The sequence below is a fragment of the Podarcis melisellensis genome (assembly GCF_964234715.1).
Source record: "Podarcis melisellensis genome assembly, chromosome: 3".
Classification (NCBI taxonomy): domain Eukaryota; kingdom Metazoa; phylum Chordata; class Lepidosauria; order Squamata; family Lacertidae; genus Podarcis; species Podarcis melisellensis.
In genome coordinates, this window is record NC_138530.1 from 97,812,464 (window position 1) to 97,834,555 (window position 22,092).

At 42.0% G+C, this 22,092-nt stretch overlaps 1 protein-coding gene across 6 annotated transcripts in view; it reads left to right on the forward strand.

Annotated features, from left to right (window-relative positions):
* The window catches only part of ARHGEF10 (Rho guanine nucleotide exchange factor 10), a 99,918-nt gene extending 81,203 nt beyond the window's left edge, over positions 1–18,715 (forward strand). For all 6 annotated transcript variants that reach the window (XM_081905965.1, XM_081905964.1, XM_081905968.1 and 3 more), the window contains 3 exons: positions 2,163–2,337; positions 13,931–14,053; positions 17,708–18,715. In XM_081905965.1, coding sequence (XP_081762091.1) covers positions 2,163–2,337; positions 13,931–14,053; positions 17,708–18,228 — 819 coding nt within the window. In that variant the 3' untranslated portion in view covers positions 18,229–18,715. The remainder of the gene's footprint in view (positions 1–2,162; positions 2,338–13,930; positions 14,054–17,707) is intronic.
* Positions 18,716–22,092: the final 3,377 nt, after the last annotated feature.

Consider the following 22,092-nt stretch of genomic DNA (forward strand, 5'->3'; position numbering starts at 1 on the left):
TCTACAGTATTGGAGCAATAACAGTACTCTTCTCGGTGAGCCCACAGCTGCTTCCTTTTGCGTACAATATAAAATCTTCCCATTTCTAAGGGCGCTTGATTGTTGGGTTTTAATTCTTTGGTTTGCATTTGCAGGTTTTTCATTGCTTATTTTGCGTTAATACGTCTTATCTTGAGTTAATGTTTTGAAGGAATCTGCTCTGAGTATAGGAAAAGTACATCGCACCCTTTAAAATAAATATATTTTCAATGCCTACTTTCAATGTCTACTTTAAGCTGCTTTCATAGTTAGTGTTTTGTGTGTGTACTTTTGAGTTTGTCAGTACTTATTTCTCAGTAGATATGCGTAGGGAATGCACTCTAAATAGCACTGAGTTCAGTGGGACTTCCAAGTGTGTAAGATTGCAGATCTAATGTGTTAGTAAAAACAGCCTACTTGGCTTTGAGTTTTATTTATGCGTTCCCATTTTATTTTGATCAGTTTCACGGCTGTTACTTTTTAAAAACCTACGAAGCACAGCATGCAAGTGATATAAAACTTTTAAATTAGTGTTGCATTTACTTGATTCTCTTCTGAGTATTTTTATCTTCTTTTCAAAGAGGCACCTAGCAACTTCTTTCCTCCTCCTCCCACTGGAGAATCAGCTTTGAAATTACTAATATTCATAATGTTCTCTAATATATCTTAATCATAAAGAAAGCAATAGTGCTGCATGGTGTCACATAATGATATGTATCACAGCAACCAATGATCCTCAAATAACCCACTTGGAAAGATTTGATTTATTCCTAATATCATTTGTATTTTTTCCTGTACAGCTCAATTTTTCACCCACCTTTTAACTCAGAGTTCAGTTTTAAAAAATGCTGTTAATAATTGCCTTTCGTAACTTTAGATTTTAAAACAGAATATTGTGGATCCTGGCTGAACTGAACTTTCTCATGATTGATGTGAGTCAATTGATTTGACAAAATTAACACAATCTTTCTTGGCCATATATTCCCTCCCCCCCCCCTCCCCGGTCTTGTTCTTTCCTTGAGTAATGCCATCTGTTCCCATATATTTAAAGGAGAGGATTCAGAACTGTGTTTTGCAGAATAATATAACTGGAACTGTCACAATTTATCCTTTTATCAAGAGGCATCTGCAACATAAGCTATTTTGCTTATCCGAATGAGTATAGAACATATTACATGCAGATATTTGAACCGATATGTCAACATTCCTTGTCTAGGGTGGGCTGAAATCTGTGAAGTTTAATGGAACAAGACTATTCTCGCTATAACTTGTTAAAATCCCTAGGGTGAACAGAGTTCAGATCCATCATTGTTCCAGGATTCTGTCATCCAATTGGTTCCACTCTGGTTAAATTTTGAGGAAATCTGGATTTTCGAATGCCAGGGTGAGCAACAGTCAGTTGTTGTGGGTGTAAAGGAGAAGACCTATTCGGTAAAGGCCCCATCGCTCTGGGACACATTACCAACTATTCTCTGACAAGACCCACTCCTTGAAGACCTACTTTTTTTCCCTTGATTACTCTTTTCCTTCTATTGTTGAGTTTGGTGATTGATATGTTCTGTGGGTTGTAGCTGTGTCGCTCAGCTGGTGACAAGGCTTCTGCCAATGGAACAGGGAGGCAAGCAGTTTTTGGCACCTCTCTCAAATCTGCTGCCCCCTACTGCCCAAAAAATCCTGCTCCAGTGCATATTTAAGGAACTTGCAAAGACTCCAAGAAGAAGGAGGAGGTTTTGAAATTTGTTTCTCTTCCTGCTCTGCTGACAGTAGCCTTACCATCAACAGAGTGACACCTCAGGACACACCCTTGTATTTTGGAGTTGGATGCTGTTGTTGAACATCTGTATCCCAGTGTTAAAATACAGTTTCAATAAAATACAGCATTTGGAGTTTCCTGATCATCATGAGTTTTCCATCCATACATGTATGTTGTGGGAACAAGAGAGAGAGTTTAATTCTTGACACAGCTTACAGTGGGTACCTGGTTTGCCCTGAGAAAACAACCAACCTTTAATTGTTTTCATTATGGTAACCTGCCCTGGAACCTTAGGGTGAAGAGCAGGCTAATCATCATCAATGAGAACTGCAGATTGCAGGTGTTTTTTGTTCTGCTATGTTATTTTGAGTTACTTCTGTCTATTACTCAGTGCCACTTTGAAGCCCATCAAGAGGAAGGGATGGTGATTTCTCATATGGCTGTCGCAGGAGTTGGAATCTGGATTGCCTTCACATCGGGATCTACGCTTCGCCTTTTCCACACCGAAACCCTTAAGCATCTCCAAGATGTGAATGTCGCTACCCTGGTTCACAATATGTTATCAGGTACCAGCGTTATATACATTTATTTAAGGGTGTCCGCTTTGTTCAGGTTGTGGAACTTTTTGAGTGTTCCAGTGCTTCACAGGCATGTCAGCTAAAAAGAAAATTTGCATAATCACAAAAACTTTTTTTGGGGGGGGGGTAAACATAATTGCATAGTATTCCAGCTTTCTTTCCATACAGTGGTACCTCGGGTTAAGAACTTAATTCATTCTGGAGGTCCGTTCTTAACCTGAAACTGTTCTTAACCTGAAGCACCACTTTAGCTAATGGGGCCTCTCGCTGCTGCCGCGCCACTGCCGTGCAATTTCTGTTCTCATCCTGAAGCAAAGTTCTTAACCCGAGGTACTATTTCTGGGTTAGCGGAGTCTGTAACCTGAAGCATCTGTAACCCGAGGTACCACTGTATCTTGCATAGCTTTTTAAAAAAAAAAAAAAATTGTGCACAGCTTCAAAGTTGGTATTTGAAGATGAAAAGCCAGTTTTTATGTCTGCCTGGACACTGTTATACTTGTTTTTAAGCAATTGCTTATATTTAAGATGTGCCTATGACTATGAAGCAAGCTGTAGAAGAAGTCACCCCAATATCTTTGCCCAAAATGTGGTTACTAAGCACTTTAAGGTAAAGGTAAAGGATCCCTTGACAGTTAAGTCCAGCCAAATTCAACTTTGGGTTGCATTTCCGCTTTCAGGCTGAGGGAGCCAGTGTTTGTCCATAGACAGCTTTCCGGGTCATGTGGCCAGCATGACTAAACCACTTCTGGCACAATGGAACACCGGGATGGAAGCCAGAGCGCACGGAAATGCCGTTTACCTTCCCAGCCACACCAGTACAGTGGTACCTCAGGTTAAGAACTTAATTCGTTCTGGAGGTCTGTTTCTTAACCTGAGGCACCACTTTAGCTAATGGGGCTTTCCGCTGCCGCTGTGCCACTGCACGATTTCTGTTCTCATCCTGAAGCAAAGTTCTTAACCTGAGGTACTATTTCTGGGTTAGCGGAGTCTGTAACCTGAAGCGTCTGTAACCTGAAGCATCTGTGACCCGAGGTACCATTGTACCTATTTATCTGCTCGCACTGGCATGCTTTCGGACTGCTAGGTTGGCAGAAGCTGGGAGCAGAGCAACGGGAGCTCACTCCATCGTAGGGATTCTAACTGCCAACCTTCCAATCGGCAAGCTCAAGAGGCTCAGTAGTTTAAACCACAGTGCCACCCACGTCCCTACCACGCCCTTATTGTTAGATGGTTATGGCCCTTCCCCCTACCCCTTTTAGCAAAACTCAATCTTTAGGGGAATTTACATTCAGTTGTTCATTAAATTCAAATTTGCACAGCTTGATTACAGTGAGAAGCCTGCAATTGGTTTATTTTTTGTTTTTATATTTAAGAGTATTTAATGTTGTTTTTAATAGGGTTGCTTGTTTAATTTCTTTTTTAATATTTCTATTTATATTGTGTGTTTTAGTTGTATCCATTTTAATTTATGTTGTGAGACACCCTGAGTCCTGCCATAGGATGCAGGTGGGAGATAAATAAATAGAATGACCTGGAAACAGACAGACATTTTCAAAGCAATTCCTGAGTGTGTCCTTTACCTGTAAACGTGAGAGTAGGTAGTAGGGAGTTGGGTGTGGATTTTGCTCTTAACTAGTCTCAAATATAGTAAAATATCCCTATCCACTGCCAGCCCTTCTGTCTCACCGACAGCTTTATTAGGTCCAAAATGCCCTGTGTTTTGACTTTAATAAAGCTATGTTTGGGGTCCCCCCAGTTTTTCTAATAGCCATGTCTAACTTTGTTTCATACTCACACATAAACTTGTCCTGAATTCAGAAAGGGTTTCCATTCAGTTTTCTACCATTGTGGAAAAAGAATCAATGTTTTGTAGTGTTAGGGGCAAACTGTATTCCCCCTCTCCCCCTCAACCTTCTATGCTTGGTAGTAACTATTTTGTGTGTTTTTAATGGAGGGAGAAAAAGCTAACTGGAAAATATTCAGTCTTAGCTGCAATTGCCATGGAAATAAAACAAGATGATGTAAACTGTGCTTTTCTGTTGAAGAGCTTGAGTTAATTATATATATGTGTGTGTGCCCTGGTGTCATTACCATAACATTTCAGCTGCTTTTATTTTATCTCAAGAATTTTTCTTCTCCTTAAAAGCGAACAGCCGAAGTTTCAATAGAGTTCTTAGAATCGCGATTGATCCTTGAAACAAATGTGTTACACTTGAGAAAAGGAATCATTTTAACATTTAAAATGAGTACACTGGGTATCACTTTTTTGCATCGCTGTTTATTGCTCTGTCAGGGATCCTATGTACATGATATTTTTGTACATATTTTATTTGCTAATGCTGAGTTATGGCTGGGACTACTTTAGCAGAAGGTCAATTTCATAAAGCAACAGGATAATGATGTACATGTATGCACAAACACACAGAGAGTTTCAATGACAGTGCGGAAGGAAAACTTCTGAGAATTAAATCCTTTTAAAGAATTTACAGAAAATATTTTGGGGGTGGGGGCACAAAACTGATGTCAGGATAAATCAATACTTTGAGTCAAAATGTAGCAACACTGTAAACCCAAAATAACCAGCTGCCTGGTGATTCCTTTTCATATTCCTTCCCTTTCACTTTAGACTATTTATATCTGAAATAATCATTGTGCCGTTAATGGGCTTGTTGGTTATAACTTACCTTGAGGAAAGGGGGCAAAGAAAGAAACGGGCTGAAAACAAGGCCTCTTAATTGTGCCCCTCCAGCTTTCTGAACTGAAATGGTTTTCCTGGTAACACACCTTTTTTTGTTTTTAATTAAAAAAAACACCTCCTATATTGCAGGTCGATATTCCATTTTTCTTTTATGGGTCCCACATCCCCTTATATTACGACCATCATATTAAAGTCTGCCTGAAAGGCTTCTAAATTAAAACTCTTGTTCCTTCAATACTCTCTTGCTGTACTGAACACCCAGAGGGGAGGGAAGCTGTTGCTAGGTAGCAGCAGGTGGGCACCGCTTGACATGCATGTGTCATGGACCGCACTTTTAAAATCCCTGCGCTAGAACAGTGCAGAAATCAGACCTCTCCTATAGCCTCATCTTGCAGGGATGGGGAGGAAAAAACCTACCCATCCTATTAACAGGCTAGTGTTGTAAATGTATGTTGCTCACTTTGAGAAATAGATGGCTGCTATGTGTCGGAATGGTAAAATTTAGTGGTGATACTCATCTTCTAGGCCAAAATGAAATGGTCAAAGGCCTAGAAACGATGCCTTATGAGGAACAGCTAAGGGAGCTGGGCATGTTTAGCCTGGAGAAGAGGAGGTTAAGGGGTGATATGATAGCCATGTTCAAATATATAAAAGGATGTCACATAGAGGAGGGAGAAAGGTTGTTTTCTGCTGCTCCAGAGAAGCGGACACGGAGCAATGGATCCAAACTACAAGAAAGAAGATTCCACCTAAACATTAGGAAGAACTTCCTGACAGTAAGAGCTGTTCGACAGTGGAATTTGCTGCCAAGGAGTGTGGTGGAGTCTCCTTCTTTGGAGGTCTTTAAGCAGAGGCTTGACAGCCATATGTCAGGAGTGCTCTGATGGTGTTTCCTGCTTGGCAGGGGGTTGGACTCGATGGCCCTTGTGGTCTCTTCCAACTCTATGATTCTATGATCTTTTTAGTTGTAGTCTGTATTAAAAAGCAGCAAGATTTCCCTCGATTCTTCCAACGAGTTTAAGCCACCTATAAAGGGGTGCAGGAAACCCTTTGCATTATTCTCTTCTGGGGATCTTCATACCACTGGTGGGCATGTCTAGAAGCAAAAGTTGGAAGAGCAGTCAATGTGATTCTTGCCTTTTGTATACGAAACCTCATTCCTCCATAGGTTCCTACACATCACCGCAGAAAACCCAGTTTTTCTGCCTGGACACTGAAGTCCAGTGCCAAGGGCCTTCTGGTGGTTCCCTCACTGTGAGAAGTGAAGTTACAGGGAATCAGGCAGAGGGCCTTTTTGGTAGTGGCTCCTGCCCTGTTGAACGCCTTCCCATCAGATGTCAAAGAAATAAACAACTATCTGACTTTTAGAAGACATCTGGCAGCCCTGTTTAGGCAGCCCTGTTTAGGGAAGCTTTTAATATTTGTTGAATTATTGTATTTTAATATATTTTGCTGGAAGCCATCCAGAGTGGCTGGGGAAACCCAGCCAGATGGGAGGGGTATAAATTATTGTTGTTGTTGTTGTTGTTATTATTATTATTATTATTATTATTATTATTATTATTATTATTATTATTTCTTTCATTCAGTCAAACAAAAGCCATTAGTGCAGTTCAAGGCCATGCTCCAGCCAGGCAAAAACACTCCCAGAAGGGAACAAAGGAGAGCTGGTGAGGGCAGTGTGGTGTGTGGCCTGGGGAAGAGTCCCAAAAGCCAAGATGGAGAGGCCTTGCGCCTGGCACTCCTACTCTATAGGGGATGTTTGATAGGATTAAGAAGATCCAGCTTTGTATTTTTAGGTGAGAAACCATGTTAAAATAAACTTAGTCCTTCCGGTTTGGTCAGTCGTTTCTCCCTCTGAACGCTGAGAAGGGTCAATAATGCAAAACAGGTGCTTCGAAGTAATCTTAAGTACGCGCGTTGCTCCTAATGTGATACTTGCATTCATTTTATCCACATGCCTTTCCTGTTCATATAGAAAGGAGATTTGATTTTTGCATTCAAAGGAGCACTAGGGAAAGGAGAGCAAACTCTTCTTCCCTCTCCCACTTTGCTCTGCTTTGCTCTGTTGCTTTAACCACTTTCCTCTGAACTGGACTCCTTTCCAGTATCTGAACTGGGTTGAGAAAGAACTGTTTGAAGCAAGGGGTGGCTAATCTTGAGGCCCTCCGGATGTTGTTGAACTTACAATTCCCATCAGCAACAGGTGGTAGCAGTTAATCCAACAACATCTGGAGGGCCTCAGAATAAGCCACCCTTGACCTAAAGCAACAAGGCTACTGCAGGGCGGTTGGGAGAGATGGGAGATTTTGCTCTCTCCTACTGGCATGTTCATTTTCACTGAAAATTTGAGAACCCGCTCCGTCCCTATGTTTATATGTGAGCAGGGCAAACAGTTGCCTCGTTAGGTTAGTTTAACTCTCTGTGCAAGTAACGGCATGCTCTGTTTCACTAGCACAGTGTTTCACATATTTGGGTCTCCAGCTGTTTTTGGACTACAATGCCTATCATCCCTGACCTCTGATTTTGCTAGCTAGGGATGAAGGGAATTGTAGTCCAAAAGCAGCTGGAGACCCAAGTTTGGGAGACACTGCGCTCATCAGATTATCTGTTTGGTAATATATTTGTAAACCTCCAGCTAGTGTAGCCAACAGGCTAAAAATTATAGCTGTAAACGTGTCACCAATATCTTCCTATATTGTGAGAGAAACATGCAGTGGCAGTGTCTGTGAGCTTAGTTTTTTATTGTCGTAAATGCTTGTTGCTCTGCAGGGGGAGAATATTTCATTGAGGTAACATCTGGCAAAAGCAAACCTGTGCCCAGGGGTGGAGTGTGATGGCTTTTAGCATCTAAATGAATGAATGGAAAATTTTAAAATAACCTATACAGCTTCGTTTTGCTTTTGTGCAACAGGGTGAATGGTGGGTTAGAACCTCCTTTCTGCCTAATTTCCTTTAAACTAAAGCTCTAAAGCAAGAGATCCTTAAACTGTAACAGATTCTTACTACTCTCTTGGGGAAACACCAAAGGAAGGGGGCACGCAGTCACGTAAACCTGGCCGTGGTATACTTGAGTTTCTTTATTCATCACACCTGTGCCCTTGCTCTTCCTTCAAATAATTACACACTGGTTTACAAATGGATTCCAGGTGACTTCTCAGCCAGGCAATTTACAGGGTGAGACCTGCTTAACTCCAGCCATACCACAGAACCATCACTTACTTTTGGACAATTCCTTGGGCTCTAATGCTCTTGAGTTGACATAATTTTACATATAACTCGGCAACTCTACCCCATTTCTCCTTGAATAACTGGAGCAATTTCATGAATTTTAGTTTGAGCTGCCATTTATCCTCAGCTGAGCTGCAGATAGCAAGGTGCACCAGTGTGGAGTTTTAAGATATTTGGAAGAATCAGGGATGCTTAACTATAGCTTTCGGAACAGTAAATCTTAACTCCTTTTCACTCATGCCTGTTGCACTGATCTGAACAGCCCAAGCTTAATCATAGGAATTTTGTTATAAAGCCCATGTTGCCATGAACTCTGGGCTTTTTACATTTCAATGTAATTTTTTATTATTCAGTAAATGGTATTTTTATTCATTATGAAGCTAACATTTCCCCCAGTGCTTACATGGGATTTCATAAAACATAATCCTTTCAGAACAATTCCGCTGACTGAAGAAATTCTTGATTTGTTCCTTTAACAACTGATGACAGCTTAGCTATGTAACAAAGCAATTTCCATTATTTACCTTGTTGTGTGACATGTGTTTCCTGCAAACTGAAGGGGGACAGGAAAGGGTACCATTTCCTCAGTAGAGGGAGAGTAGTGCAACAAAAACATCATTGCAATAGGCCCTAACTCTGCCAGAAGATAAAAATGCCTTCATTAATGGAAGAATGACTAAATAGGAGGGTGGATTTTGGACAGTTATAAAATGTACAGACATGTAGGCTAGGTGATTTGCAAAGTCCAAGAGTTTTATTCAGCGAGAAGAATCAAACAGCAAGAACAGACAATTTGGAAGTGCCCTAAGATTCTCCTTCAAATACTTTTTGGAACTAGGCTGATACTGTGCAGTTCACTCTCTAAGATTATCACTGAAGGAAAAGGTCAACTTTAAACCTTTGTTGTTGTTGTTTAGTCATTTAGTCGTGTCTGACTTTTCGTGACCCCATGGACCAGAGCACGACAGGCACTTCTGTCTTCCACTGCCTCCCGCAATTTGGTCAAACTCATGCTGGTAGCTTCAAGAACACTATCCAACCATCTCGTCGTCTGTTGTCCCCTTCTTCTTGTGCCCTCAATCTTTCCCAACATCAGGGTCTTTTCCAGGGAGTCTTCTCTTTCCACCAGGTGGCCAAAGTACTGGAGCCTCAGCTTCAGGACCTGTCCTTCCAGTGAGCACTCAGGGCTGATTTCCTTAAGAATGGATAGGTTTGATCTTCTTGCAGTCCATGGGACTCTCAAGCGTCTCCTTCAGCACCATAATTCAAAAGCATCAATTCTTCAGCGATCAGCCTTCTTTAGGGTCCAGCTCTCACTTCCATATATCACTACTGGGAAAACCATAGCTTTAACTGTACACGACAAGGCAGTAATCCACAAAGGAGACTTTAAACCTAGGTGTCAATAAATGGCATGCCAGCTGATGCAGCACAGTAGCTTACGCAGTGTGTTGGGCAGAAGCGCCTGATTCAGATTTTTGTCAATTTCATTGCTGACATTTCCGCAGTTCTGGTTGTCTGTAAGGATTCTTGTTGCAGATCTGGTATTGTAAAGGGTTACTGAGATGATGCATGTGAAGCACTTTGAATAATTGATTAGCGTTCAGTTTATTTGTATAAATTATAGTAACAAAGAGTCTCATTTGGAAAGTGTGCTTTTTATATAGATCTAAGTGACAGAATGGCCCAGTTTTTCAAAAATTCAAAATTGAGATCATGTAAGTGCATAGTTGTGCCCCTGTCCACCTTTATGTCAATGGACCTGCTGAGTTAAAAATTACATTCTTATCTTCTTGATATCAGCTCCATTATTTGATGCAATGTAACATGAATAAGACGTATCCATTCTTAAGGAAATCAGCCCTGAGTGCTCACTGGAAGGACAGATCGTGAAGCTGAGGCTCCAGTACTTTGGCCACCTCATGAGAAGAGAAGACTCCCTGGAAAAGATCCTGATGTTGGGAAAGATGGAGGGCACAAGGAGAAGGGGACGACAGAGGACGAGATGGTTAGACAGTGTTCTCGAAGCTACAAACATGAGTCTGACCAAACTGTGGGAGGCAGTGGAAGACAGAAGTGCCTGGCGTGCTCTGGTCCATGGGGTCACGAAGAGTCGGACACGACTAAACGACTAAACAACAACAACATGAATAATTTGTTGTAGGGTTGAGTTTTACAACAATTATTAATTGTCCAAGTCCTGTGTGGGATAAATTTATCCCAAAGTGAGCTCATTATGAGCTGTTGATGATCATAAACTGAATTGATCAGGAACCATTTTTGAGAAATGCAAACAGAACGATAATTTGAAAAGCTTCTCACTCTCTGACCATGTGCACTTAATATGGAGAAGTACAGACAAATCATGTTGCACATCTACCATCCTATGATGATTTTATATTGTGTTAGACGTTCACATCCCCAAACAGGTGTTTCCTCATTTCCCAGTTGTTCCATTGCTTCAAGAGCAGAGGATTTCCGTTTGACCTCACCTCCGATTGTTTATTTCCTTCTGCATTCAAGATGTTAGATTCCTGGATAATCACTTGCAATCTTCACATGTGGAAACAATGTTTTTTCAGTGGTGCAAGCCAGCACTTAGACATTTCTGAAGCACTGCTGTGCCATGCTGGGACTCTATTCTTGCCCTGTCGCCATCATGTTAATGCTGTCAAAGTGCTGAAGATTAGCAATAGCAACATATTAGCAACATATCCACACAAGATTAGCAACATATCCACACATATTTTCAAAACCCTGTAGGCAGATGACAAACAACCAAAGATGAAGTTTTGTATAACTGGTTTCTGTGTGTGTGTGTGTTTTGTTACTGGAAGCTGGTAAAGCACACCTTTCACACTTCTCTGTGTAGATACAGGTAGGTAGCCATGCTGGTCTGCCGTAGTCGAAACAAATGCACACGAAAGCTCATACCAATAACAAACTTAGTTGGTCTCTAAGGTGTTACTGTAATGATTTTTTGATTTTTTTAAAAAAATTACTTCTCTGTGTAGCTGTTGCAGCCTCATTCCCACCAAAAACGTTCTGCAAGGATTTCTTGTAGCCACCACATCCTCTGCCCCATTTTGTAAGGGAGACATTTGCCATGTCAACCCTAATAAGTCATAAAAAGGTAAAGGTAAAGGGACCCCTGACCATTAGGTTCAGTCATGGCTGACTCTGGGATTGCAGTGCTCATCTCACTTTATTGGCCGAGGGAGCCGGCGTACAGCTTTTGAGTCATGTGGCCAGCATGACTAAGCCGCTTCTGGAGAACCAGAGCAGCGCACGGAAACGCCGTTTACCTTCCCGCTGGAGCGGTACCTATTTATTTACTTGTATTTTGACGTGCTTTCGAACTGCTGGGTGGGTAGGAGCTGGGACCGAGCAACGGGAGCTCACCCCGTTGCGGGGATTCAAACCGCCAACCTTCTGATTGGCAAGTCCTAGGCTCTGTGGTTTAACCCACAGCACCACCTGCGTCCCTAATAAGTCGTAAGAAGAGCCCAGTAGCATGAAACCAAAGGCCCATGCAGTCCAGCATTCTTTTCTCAAAGTGGCTGGTCAGAAGCCTATGAGAAGCCTATAAGCAGAATCCCCAGCAATCGGTACTTGGCAATGATGGTAGAACATAGCCATCATAGGTAGTGGCCATTGAGAACCTTGTCCTCCATGAGTCTTTCCCATCCTATCATGCAATACAACCAGATTCAGCACTTTGGCCATGGCTCAGGCTGAAAAATTCTGTGACCAGGTTATTTATTTTCTAGTATCACTTGTATTATCGTTTGGCTTCCTTGAAGTGGTCAAAAAGGTTATGCAGTAGCATTAAATTTTATAACAAAGCAGCTCACTGGCAGTAAAAGTAGGAGCTGCTTTGTTATAAGTTTGCTTTGAAACTGAACAGTTTGGCATCCTAGCTACCATCGCTATGTCGGGGCAGGTAGAGGGAGCAAGTCACCAGTAACTGACAAGCTGTCAGTGATGTTAACTCCTTATTCAGAAAAACAGAGCAGTTTAGGCCTAGTGAGCACAGCAACTGTTCCCAGTAGATCTTGCCCCATGAGGCAGTTGCAAGGACTAAAATTCCCCGCCTTCCCCCAGCTTTCTTCCTCCTCCAATTTCTTTCCAAGCAATCTGAGGTTCCTTCATCTCACCTGTCTCTGCCCCACCCACTGAGAGCCAGTGTGGTGTGGTGGTTAAGAGTGGTAGACTCGTAATCTGGTGAACCAGGTTCGCATCTCTGCTCCTCCACATGCAGCTGCTGGGTGACCTTGGGCTAGTCACACTTATTTGAAGTCTCTCAGCCCCACTCACCTCACAGAGTGTTTGTTGTGGGGGAGGAAGGGAAAGGAGAATGTTAGCTGCTTTGAGACTCCTTAGGGTAGTGATAAAGCGGGATATCAAAACCAAACTACTACTACTACTACTACTACTACTACTACTCCTCCTCCTCCTCCTCCTCTTCTTCTTCTTCTTCTTCTTCTTCTTCTTCTTCCTCCTCCTCTTCTTCATACCTCTTTGAGTGATTAGATAAGCATTTACATGCCAAGAAAACAATGGCATGGCTCCATTCAGTGTGGTTTGGGGAGTTTTTTTAGTGGTGAGGGGGGGTGGGGAACAGGTTGTACCAGGCATTAACACTGCAAGTATTTTGTTTCTTAAGAATTATATATAATATATTATAATTTGTGTTTGTTTATTTTGACATTTAAAAACAACTCTAGGCTGGAGCTTCTGGCAATATTTGGGAGGTCTAATGACTTCAACCTGACAGATGCCATCCCCTTTTGTCTTCTTTCCAGCTGTGATCAACTTAGTGTCATTCACCTTTTGGCTAGAAGGGCAGACTTTTCAGATTCATCCAAGGCTACCCCCTCTGATATGTTCTGATGGAGCATTCAGGCATTCTGTGCCAGAGAGAGCCAGCATTATCCCTTTCATTAATATTTTACTGTTTTGATATCCATCCTTAAGCGATGCACCAGTAATTTCCCTTTAAATACAATATGAAATGTGTGGTTCTACGTTTAAAAAAGATTCGAGACTCAAATATGTACATTCACACAAATCATTTTGCACAATATCGTGCAAAGCAGGTTCACTGCTTCACATTTGCAGGTTGAGGAAGGAAAGGCTTAAAAATACATCTTCTAAAGTAGCTGAATATGCATGGGTAAGGATATGTCTCCTTTTTAAAAAAGGACTTCAGAATTATACAACTGTGAACTACACATTTACACAATTGCTTCATTGTGCAATGAATAAACCCTATGAGTCTGATGTTAAAAAAAATGGATTGCTTGGGTTGGGATAGTCTTAGTCTGAACTAGAAGTTCTGGACAAAGAGAAGAGACTTGCTAGGTCTTCATTTGTGACAAAGTTTGAAAGTTAGTATAAGGTAGGTCTACAACACTTAAAGCAGGTTTTTAAAAAATGTTTTGTTTACAGCAAGCTCAGTTTTATAATAGATTGTTTTCTTGTTTGTTTTATTCATTTTTAAGGTGTTCTTCTATGTAATCTTTATCTTCTCACCCACCTTAGAAGGGCTGTTGTCCTTAAAGATGGCCTAAATATATTTTAATTAAAAGATAACTAAATAAATGCAATATCTTGCTTTTGGAGTAACTTTGTACCTTCTCAATCTTATAGGGCAGCAGCGTGTTTCTGTGACCAGCCTCCTGGTTTGCCATGGCTTGTTATTGGTTGGGACAAATCTTGGGATAATAGTAGCACTCCCAGTTCCTCGTTTGCAAGGAATTCCCAAAGTAACTGGTAAGTAAAATGACTATTATTATTACCTTTATATCCTGTGTTTTCCTGCAAGAAGCTCAAGGTGGCAAGCATAGTTCTGTTGAGATTTCCATTCCACCTTAAGGAGCAGATGTGTGGAACTGTTGCATGTCACATGTCTGTTTACACTCCAGCACAGCTTGCTGGGAACTTCCTTTGTGTATAGCTTTTGCTTTTCCCATTCTCTCTGTGAACACGAGAGAGAGAGAGAGAGACGACATGTTTCTTTGTCCTGATTTATGATTAATAAATCTGTAGTTGTAGTATGCTTCCACAAGCCTCACGCCTATTCTATGTGCACAGTTCGATCTGCTGATAGTGTGCCCTGGCTTTGAAGCCCGGGTCATTGATTTACGTTGGAGCAGAGGTGATGGGTCTTCACAGCAGGATGGCTGGAAGGAGACGGCCCAGCCGGGGCTAGCCAGCTGGCCTCCCGGCCCTCTGCATGTCAACAAGTTCTCCCCTATTTTACCCTCACAACAACCCTGTGAGGTTGGCTAAACTGAGGGAAGGTGATCAGCCCCAGGTCAACCAATGACCTTCATGACTGAATGGAGATTAGATCTGAAATGCTGGATAACTGTGCTTTGGAAGCTGTTCTCACACACAAGCATGACTTACACTGAAGCACTAGAGAACATTGTGTGGCTCCTGCAGCAGCTTTTGAACTGAGTATATGGCATAAAAATAAACTATACATCTACAGTATATGAAACTCCAAGAACCTATTGGTAATTGCACATGAGTAGGTAAAGGTAAAGGTAAAGAACCCCTGGATGGTTAAGTCCAGTCAAAGGCGACTATGGGGTTGTGGCGCTCATCTCACTTTCAGGCTGAGGGAGCCAGCGTTTGTCCACAGACAGTTTTCCAGGTCATGTAGCCAGCATGACGAAACTGCTACTGGTGCACGGAGGACCGTGACAAGTGCCAGAGCACACGGAAATGCAGTTTACTTTCCCACCACAGCAGTACCTATTTATCTACTTGCACTGGTATGCTTTTGAACTGGTAGGTTGGCAGGAGCTGGGACAGAGCAACGGGAACTCACCCTGCCATGCAGATTCAAACCGCTGACCTTCCGATCAGCAAGCCCAAGACGCTCAGTGGTTTAGACCACAGCACCACCCGTGTCCCTGCACATGAGTAAGATGTACTGAATTTGAAGGCTGCACTTAATAGCCATTGTATTCTTTGAAATCCAAATAAAACTCTGAACCCTAATGCATTGATACTTTATGTTTTGCAGTTTGCTTCCCCCCCCCCCACTGTTATAACTGGTCAGCTACTTTTAGCAGCCAGTCCATATGCTAACAAGTAAAGAAAAATGCCCTGTGGTTTAAAACCCCCTCTTCTTAGTCCAGTAAACTATAACAGCTGAACACTCTACAGAATAAATGCCACTGCACTTAAGGATCCTGCATGTTTGAAGCTTTCATCTGGCCTCCCCAGTAAAATATGTTATCTATTTCAGCAAGGCCAGCAGCAATATGTATATGGGCAACAAGAGCGGAGTATTAAGCTTAATTGGAAAAAAGGTCTTGGCAGCAGATTGTGGAGAAAGCTAGTAATGTTAAGATAGTGCAAATGCCAACCAAAACATGTCAGCTGATTCCCTTACTCATGCTGTTGTGAAAACAGAGAACAAAGCATGAACTGTACATCAACTTTGATCTGCATGTCCTCAATTTTGCTGATTTGTTCTAGATTCATAAGGTAACTCCGGTATATATAATAGGCTGCTTCTGAAAACATTTCGTGCAGCAACAAAAAAAAGCAAAACTGCTGGCATATTCATAAAGCCAAGCAGGGTCTGGTACGGTTTCAAACTGGATGGGGGGGGGGACGGGACAGTGTGTTGAGATTCTTGCATTCCAGGGGGTTGAACTAGATGAGCCTTAGGGGATCCCTTCCAACTCTACCATTATGTGATTCTGTGAGGGTTTAGTCTTGCTCACCTGTCTTAACCTTGAGAGAGAGTCAGGGCAAGGCTTTGGAGAACAATCAAAAGACTGCAGGAAACCCCTGTCCTGTATATGTAGCAGAATGGACTGTGCCATTTCAGACTGCAGCGGATGATCAATTGTTTATGTTTCCCTACACTAAAACCTCCCAGAAAATGGAAAATGACCACAGCAGTCAAAGGTATTTGTCCATTATGGTGTGCTGGTTTTTTGTTTCCCAGGGCGGGGTGTGTGTGTAAATGGAGGGGTACTCAAAACTGGTATTGCTCACCCTCAGTCTGAAATGGTATTGTGCATTTGTTTGCTTTACTATTTTTTTTGCATGTGTAGATCCAGGCCTAGGTAATCAGGCAGGAAGGGTAACATCAGGGGGGAAACAATAGAAGGGAGAAGGTACTTGGGAGCACAAGGTCATCATATTGCTCAGCAAGATGGATAGAGACCTGCAAGTATCTATTTATAGGCAGCTTGAATCAATGAGTAGAGGTGGACCCAACAGAAGGTAGCAAAGACCAGCAGTGGTATAGCATGGGTTGCCAGTGCCTGAGGCCATGCAGAGAGGGTAGATGGGCGGGAGGGAAAAGGATAAAGTATGCATGCACATTCAGAAAAGAAGAGCTGCTCTGTTGTCTGGAGAGGTCACTTCCTGGTTCGCATGGAGAAGCCATTTTCAGTGGAGCCCAGTGACAGAAGTACACAACTGTATTGAGGCAGCACCAGATGTTGAATTTTTGCACCCCTAATGATTCACCCCTGGGGCAACCGCCCCTATGCCCCTCACACTACGTCATTGGCAAGCAGCTGTATCTTCCCTGTAGTAAGGTCTCTCCCATAACATTTTAGGTAAGTTTATCATGTGATATGGGACATGGATGGCGCTGTGGGTCAAACCACAGAGCCTAGGGCTTGCCGATCAGAAGGTTGGCGATTCAAATTCCCGTGACGGGGTGAGCCCCCATTGCTTGGTCCCTGCTCCTGCCAACCTAGCAGTTCAAAAGCACGTCAAAGTGCAAGTAGATAAATAGGGAAGGTAAACGGCGTTTCCGTGCGCTGCTCTGGTTCGCCAGAAGTGGCTTAGTCATGCTGGCCATATGACCCAGAAGCTGTATGCCGGCTCCCTCGGCCAATAAAGTGAGATGAGCGCCACAACCCCAGAGTCGGTCACGACTGTACCTAATGATCAGGGGTCCCTTTACCTTTACCATGTGATACAGTAGCATCGTATTGAGTTCACCGCAGTAAATGTTGCGCAATTGCAAAGTAAGTAGTCACCAAACTCATGTTGACTTAACAATATGCAAATATTATGAGTTACAGATAGATAGCCGTGTTGGTCTGCCATAGTCAAAACAAAAAAAATTCTTTCCAGTAGCACCTTAAAGACCAACTAAGTTAGTTCTTGGTATGAGCTTTCGTGTGCATGCACACTTAAGAAGTGTGCATGCACACGAAAGCTCATACCAAGAACTAACTTACTTGGTCTTTAAGGTGCTACTGGAAAGAATTTTTTTTGTTTCAAATATTATGACTTGGCAAGGTTTTTGTTCTGTAATGTGCAGAGAACCATTTAAAAAATTGTTCCGAGGACTGAATGGCTGGTGAAATTAAGGTCAAGATAATGAGAATTGCTCTTTTTTTAAATGATAGTGTTGTTGTTTTTCTCCCCCGGCTGCAGGAAGAGGAATGGTTTCTTACCATGCACATAACGGCCCAGTTAAGTTCCTTGTAATGGCCTCTGTGACCAACAAGCGAAGCAAAAGCAAAAACAAATCAAGGCACAGCCTGAGTCGTCCTCGTTCGGGATTGAAAGATGAGGACCAAAAGAACATTGTTCACAATGAGAGACCTAGTTCTTCTCTGAGCAACCCCAATGACAGTGCTGTTTGGCTGGGAGGCTCAGTAGGCTCCATCGCTCAGAAAAGTGACTTGTCTTCATCTTCTGGGTCCCTGACGTTGTCTCATGGATCAAACACAACTGAGCACAGGCCCGAGGAGAGTGCCGTCTATGAGCTTTTGAAAGAAGTCTCTCTTAGCCAGAGTAGAAAATGTCGATCCAAAGAAGGAAAAGCAGTATCTGTACTGGTCATCTCTGGAGGACAAGGGCACAGAAGAGTGAACAAGAAGTGTAAGCAGCAGCGGCCAGATGAACTGGTTTCGTCTGTGATGGTTTGGCAGATTCCACTATTAAAGATCTAACGGTACATTGTGATTTTGTGAAAGACGTCTGCTTTAGACCCAAATGTGTCTTCATCATGATGAACCTTCATCCAAATAGATTTCTGGTGTCAGGTGAAAATGAGTTCTGGGACCAAGTGTCAGTCTTTGCAGAGGTGTGCACACATATGACTAGCTGCATTGAAATCAGTGAGATTGCTTGCTTGAATAAGGTCCTAAAAAATATCATAAGGTGTGCTTGGGTTGAAAATGCTTAGTTCTTAATGGAAATAGGGGGTCTAAGCTACTTCTTTTTTAAAAACAACAACAGTTTTGCCATTATTTATATTCAAAAGTTATATCCTAGAATACTAAATGAAATGCAAGGATCAAATAGAATTCCACCAGTGGGTCTCCCTTAACAACTTCTTACAAAGCAATATAAATCTTCCATTTTGTCTACTAGCTTAATTCCAGAGGGCATAGGTAAACTTGTAATATATTTCTTCAGACCAAAAGAAAAGAAAAGTGTATTGAGTCAAAAAGTAATTTAGATTTATATCCTTTGAAGCAAACAGCTAATACTATTTTTAATGCTCAGTATTAAAAAAAAAATTGCAGAAAATGTTGAGACATAAAACTACGTGGTTTACCCTTTTTACTTATTTAAGTGTGGGGTTTTTGTTTGCTTTTTTAAAAAACTGTTTAGTCATTGCCAATAGGTAGAAGAATATAACATGAATACAGATGTTAGTAGGTACAAATCGTAGATCATGTTTTGGTGCTCTTTTGTTTATAGCATATTCTGTTGCTGGCAGTAGAATGTGCTCCATTTTATTGTACATGAATAATTGGGGGGGGGGGTAAATAGCAAAACAAATTATGAGATTATGTATCCATAAAGTAGCAGAGTTCAGCACTATCCAAATACATGAATGTTTGCTAGAAGTGCACATTATTAATGCAGGCTTTGACCTGAAATCAATTGAAGTGTACATTTGCCATGTCTACAGGCCAAGCCCGGTGCCTAATATCTATGGAAAGAAGCATTCTATTTACAAGCAATAGGGGTGGGAGGTCATTTTGTTTAGAGCAAGTTTCACAATCCTGTTTTGCTTTATAACTTACGTTCCCATTTAGCCATAATAATCAGTGGCGTAGCGTAGGGGGTGCAGGCGGGCCGGCCGCACCGGGCGCAACATCTGGGAGTTAGGGTTAGGGGGCGCAAATTACTTGCCTTGCCCTGGGTGCTGACAACCCACGCTATGCCACTGATAATAATGCACACTTGGGATTCAGGTATAGGCAACCCAGCAGTCTCCGATGTTGCTATGACTGTTGAGAAATGGTAACAACTTGCAGCCAGCCAACTACAAGACCAGGGCTATCAACCTCTAGTCCAGAAGTCATGACAGCTGTATGCATTCCTGCAAGTCATTTCACAAGCGGTGGGCCTCTGTGATGTCTTGAAACCCTCCTGATACTTGACTGTTGCATAATGGAGCCACTTTACGGGTCATGTTTGACCAAGCCTCTTAAAACTTCCCAGACAGGTTTATTTGATCAATGATAGCAACCCTTTTCACAGCGTGGGATGGAATAGCAACTGGTGTTGGTGTAACTTGCTGTACCCATGTACTCGGATCTCAGCAGGAATGTTGTATCACTCTGAGGTCACTCCTTGATGCAGGGAGAAGTCCAGTGGGGAAAGCTTGCACTGTATATATATAATGACCATTTACTGTAAGTGAAGATTTAGAATGGCCTTAAGATCATCAGATGATAGGCCCAGGCACTTAACCAAATGGGCAAAATAGGAATGTGGTTTAGGTTTACTTGAGATTGAGCAGAGCTGGATAGAAGGTACTTTGTGATCTACTGCTATATTGCTGGTTGATTTGCAGTGGATGGGCAACCATTTCTGAATCCCAGATGTTTTAACAATTGAAAAGCCCCCTGCCCTCTTTTCTTTCTATATTCGTGGGCGGCTGGCTTCATCCCCGAGCCACTGTTTTGCACATGCTTCCCCAGCTAGTATACCTTGAGCTGTAACAGAAAATAAATGTAGATCCCGCGAGTGTGAAGTCTGCTGCTCACACTTGGCAAAGAGGATGTGAAAGTGGTTCACGCTTCTACCTCTGCCAGTAGTGTAACATTTGAATTATTGGTGCCTGGGGAGATACGTCACAGCAAAACCTGTGTGTTCCATTTGTGGACAAGGAACTAACCACAGACAAGATGCAGGTGCCAATAGCTGGAGCATGGAACTAGATATTCAGAGATTCAATTGACTCTCACCCCTGCTGTACCTGACAGCAAATAATATCCTAGTGACCCCTTGTATCCTTTACTGGAGCAATGGGCTGAGATCAACAAAAAGTGCTGATGCCATCTATGAAAGCTGGAAATATTAATCAGTGTCCCAGCTTGCCAAATCAATTCCTAATAAAAACCCAACCCAGTCTTCCAAATGTACTAGAAGAACTGTTTTTAGGCTTGTGTGCTGCTTTTGGTTTCAAGACACGTTTGAGCACAATGGCTGGTCATTCCTAAAACCAACGTATTTCCATGGAACTTGTGTACGCCTTTTCCTTGGACCCACTGTGTGCACCATTCCTTTGGAAAAACCAAAGGAATAACTTCCACTATCATAAACAAGAGCAGGATCGACCTTCTTTCTCATGACGTATGCACCGAATTTACCTGCGTGCATAAATACGTATGCACCGAATTTATGTAGCTGGTTCAGTTTCCTGCCCTGAATAGCCTTGCTGACTTTTGGTTCCATTCATCCAAAGAGATGTTTAAAAATTCTCTGATCCCTTTGAACTTGCCTTTCTTGAACAACACCCCATCCCCGTGTGTGCAGCACATGCAGAATTGCTTTTGAAACTGAAGGGACTTTTAAAAATAAGTTTGTGCTGTGGCCTTGGGCTCACCTGCTCAAAGGATAAAAAGTTGCAGATTCCGCTAGGCTGTCTCTCTGGATCCCAGCCGCTGACTGCTGCCAAACACAGACTTCTGCAAATCTTCTGAAAGACATTTGCGCTGCTAGGTAGTATGGCAAAGAGCAGCTTTAAAGTATCTTATGTAATTGTATATAGATAAAAATGCTAACAAGTAACCAAGTGCAAGATACATTTGCTTTGCGATATATTACAAACTTTGTGCTATATTGCTTCAGTGTTGGGTGCACACCAGTGGTAATGTACTTCTAGAGTAAACGGGCATATATAAAAATAAACGTGTTGCTAGGTGGGCCAGATTTTGCTTCGGCTTCCACTTGCAAGTGCAAAAATCCTAAGAAAAAAATAGGAGGAAGGGAAGAGTGTGCAACCACTATACCGCATTAAATATTTTCTAACATCTAACAGTATGTGTTATAACCTGAGCCATAAGATTTGTATTTATGTCTACAATAAACTCAGAAAAAAATATTTCATAAAGAAAACTGTGAATAAACCATTCCTCAAAACTATATTAACCTTTCTTCTTTTATGAGTTAAAAGCCTACCAAAGGGTAGTTCTGGCTGACAGTGTCCACAAAAAATATATATGTAGCCAGATATTCCAAGCCATTTATTTTAATGCATTGATGCTTCAATTGCTTATTGTTTACAGTGCACATCATTACTTGGGAAGCATGGAGGTGCTGTGATTCTCCCTGATAACAGTGTGGCACTTTTGCAATAATATTTTGCCACATGGTTCCCAAATAGCCCATCCTGGTTTTGGATAGCAGCCCTAACAAATGCATAATAAATGCACCCTCCCTTTTTTTCAAAGCATTTACACAGCCGGGAAGATAAACAAGCCTCTTGAGGATTCTTTGAGCCTGGGGCTGCAAACATGGAATTGGTCAAGTAACCTGGTAGGCTGGATCCATGGCTGATGGGCTGTGTAAAA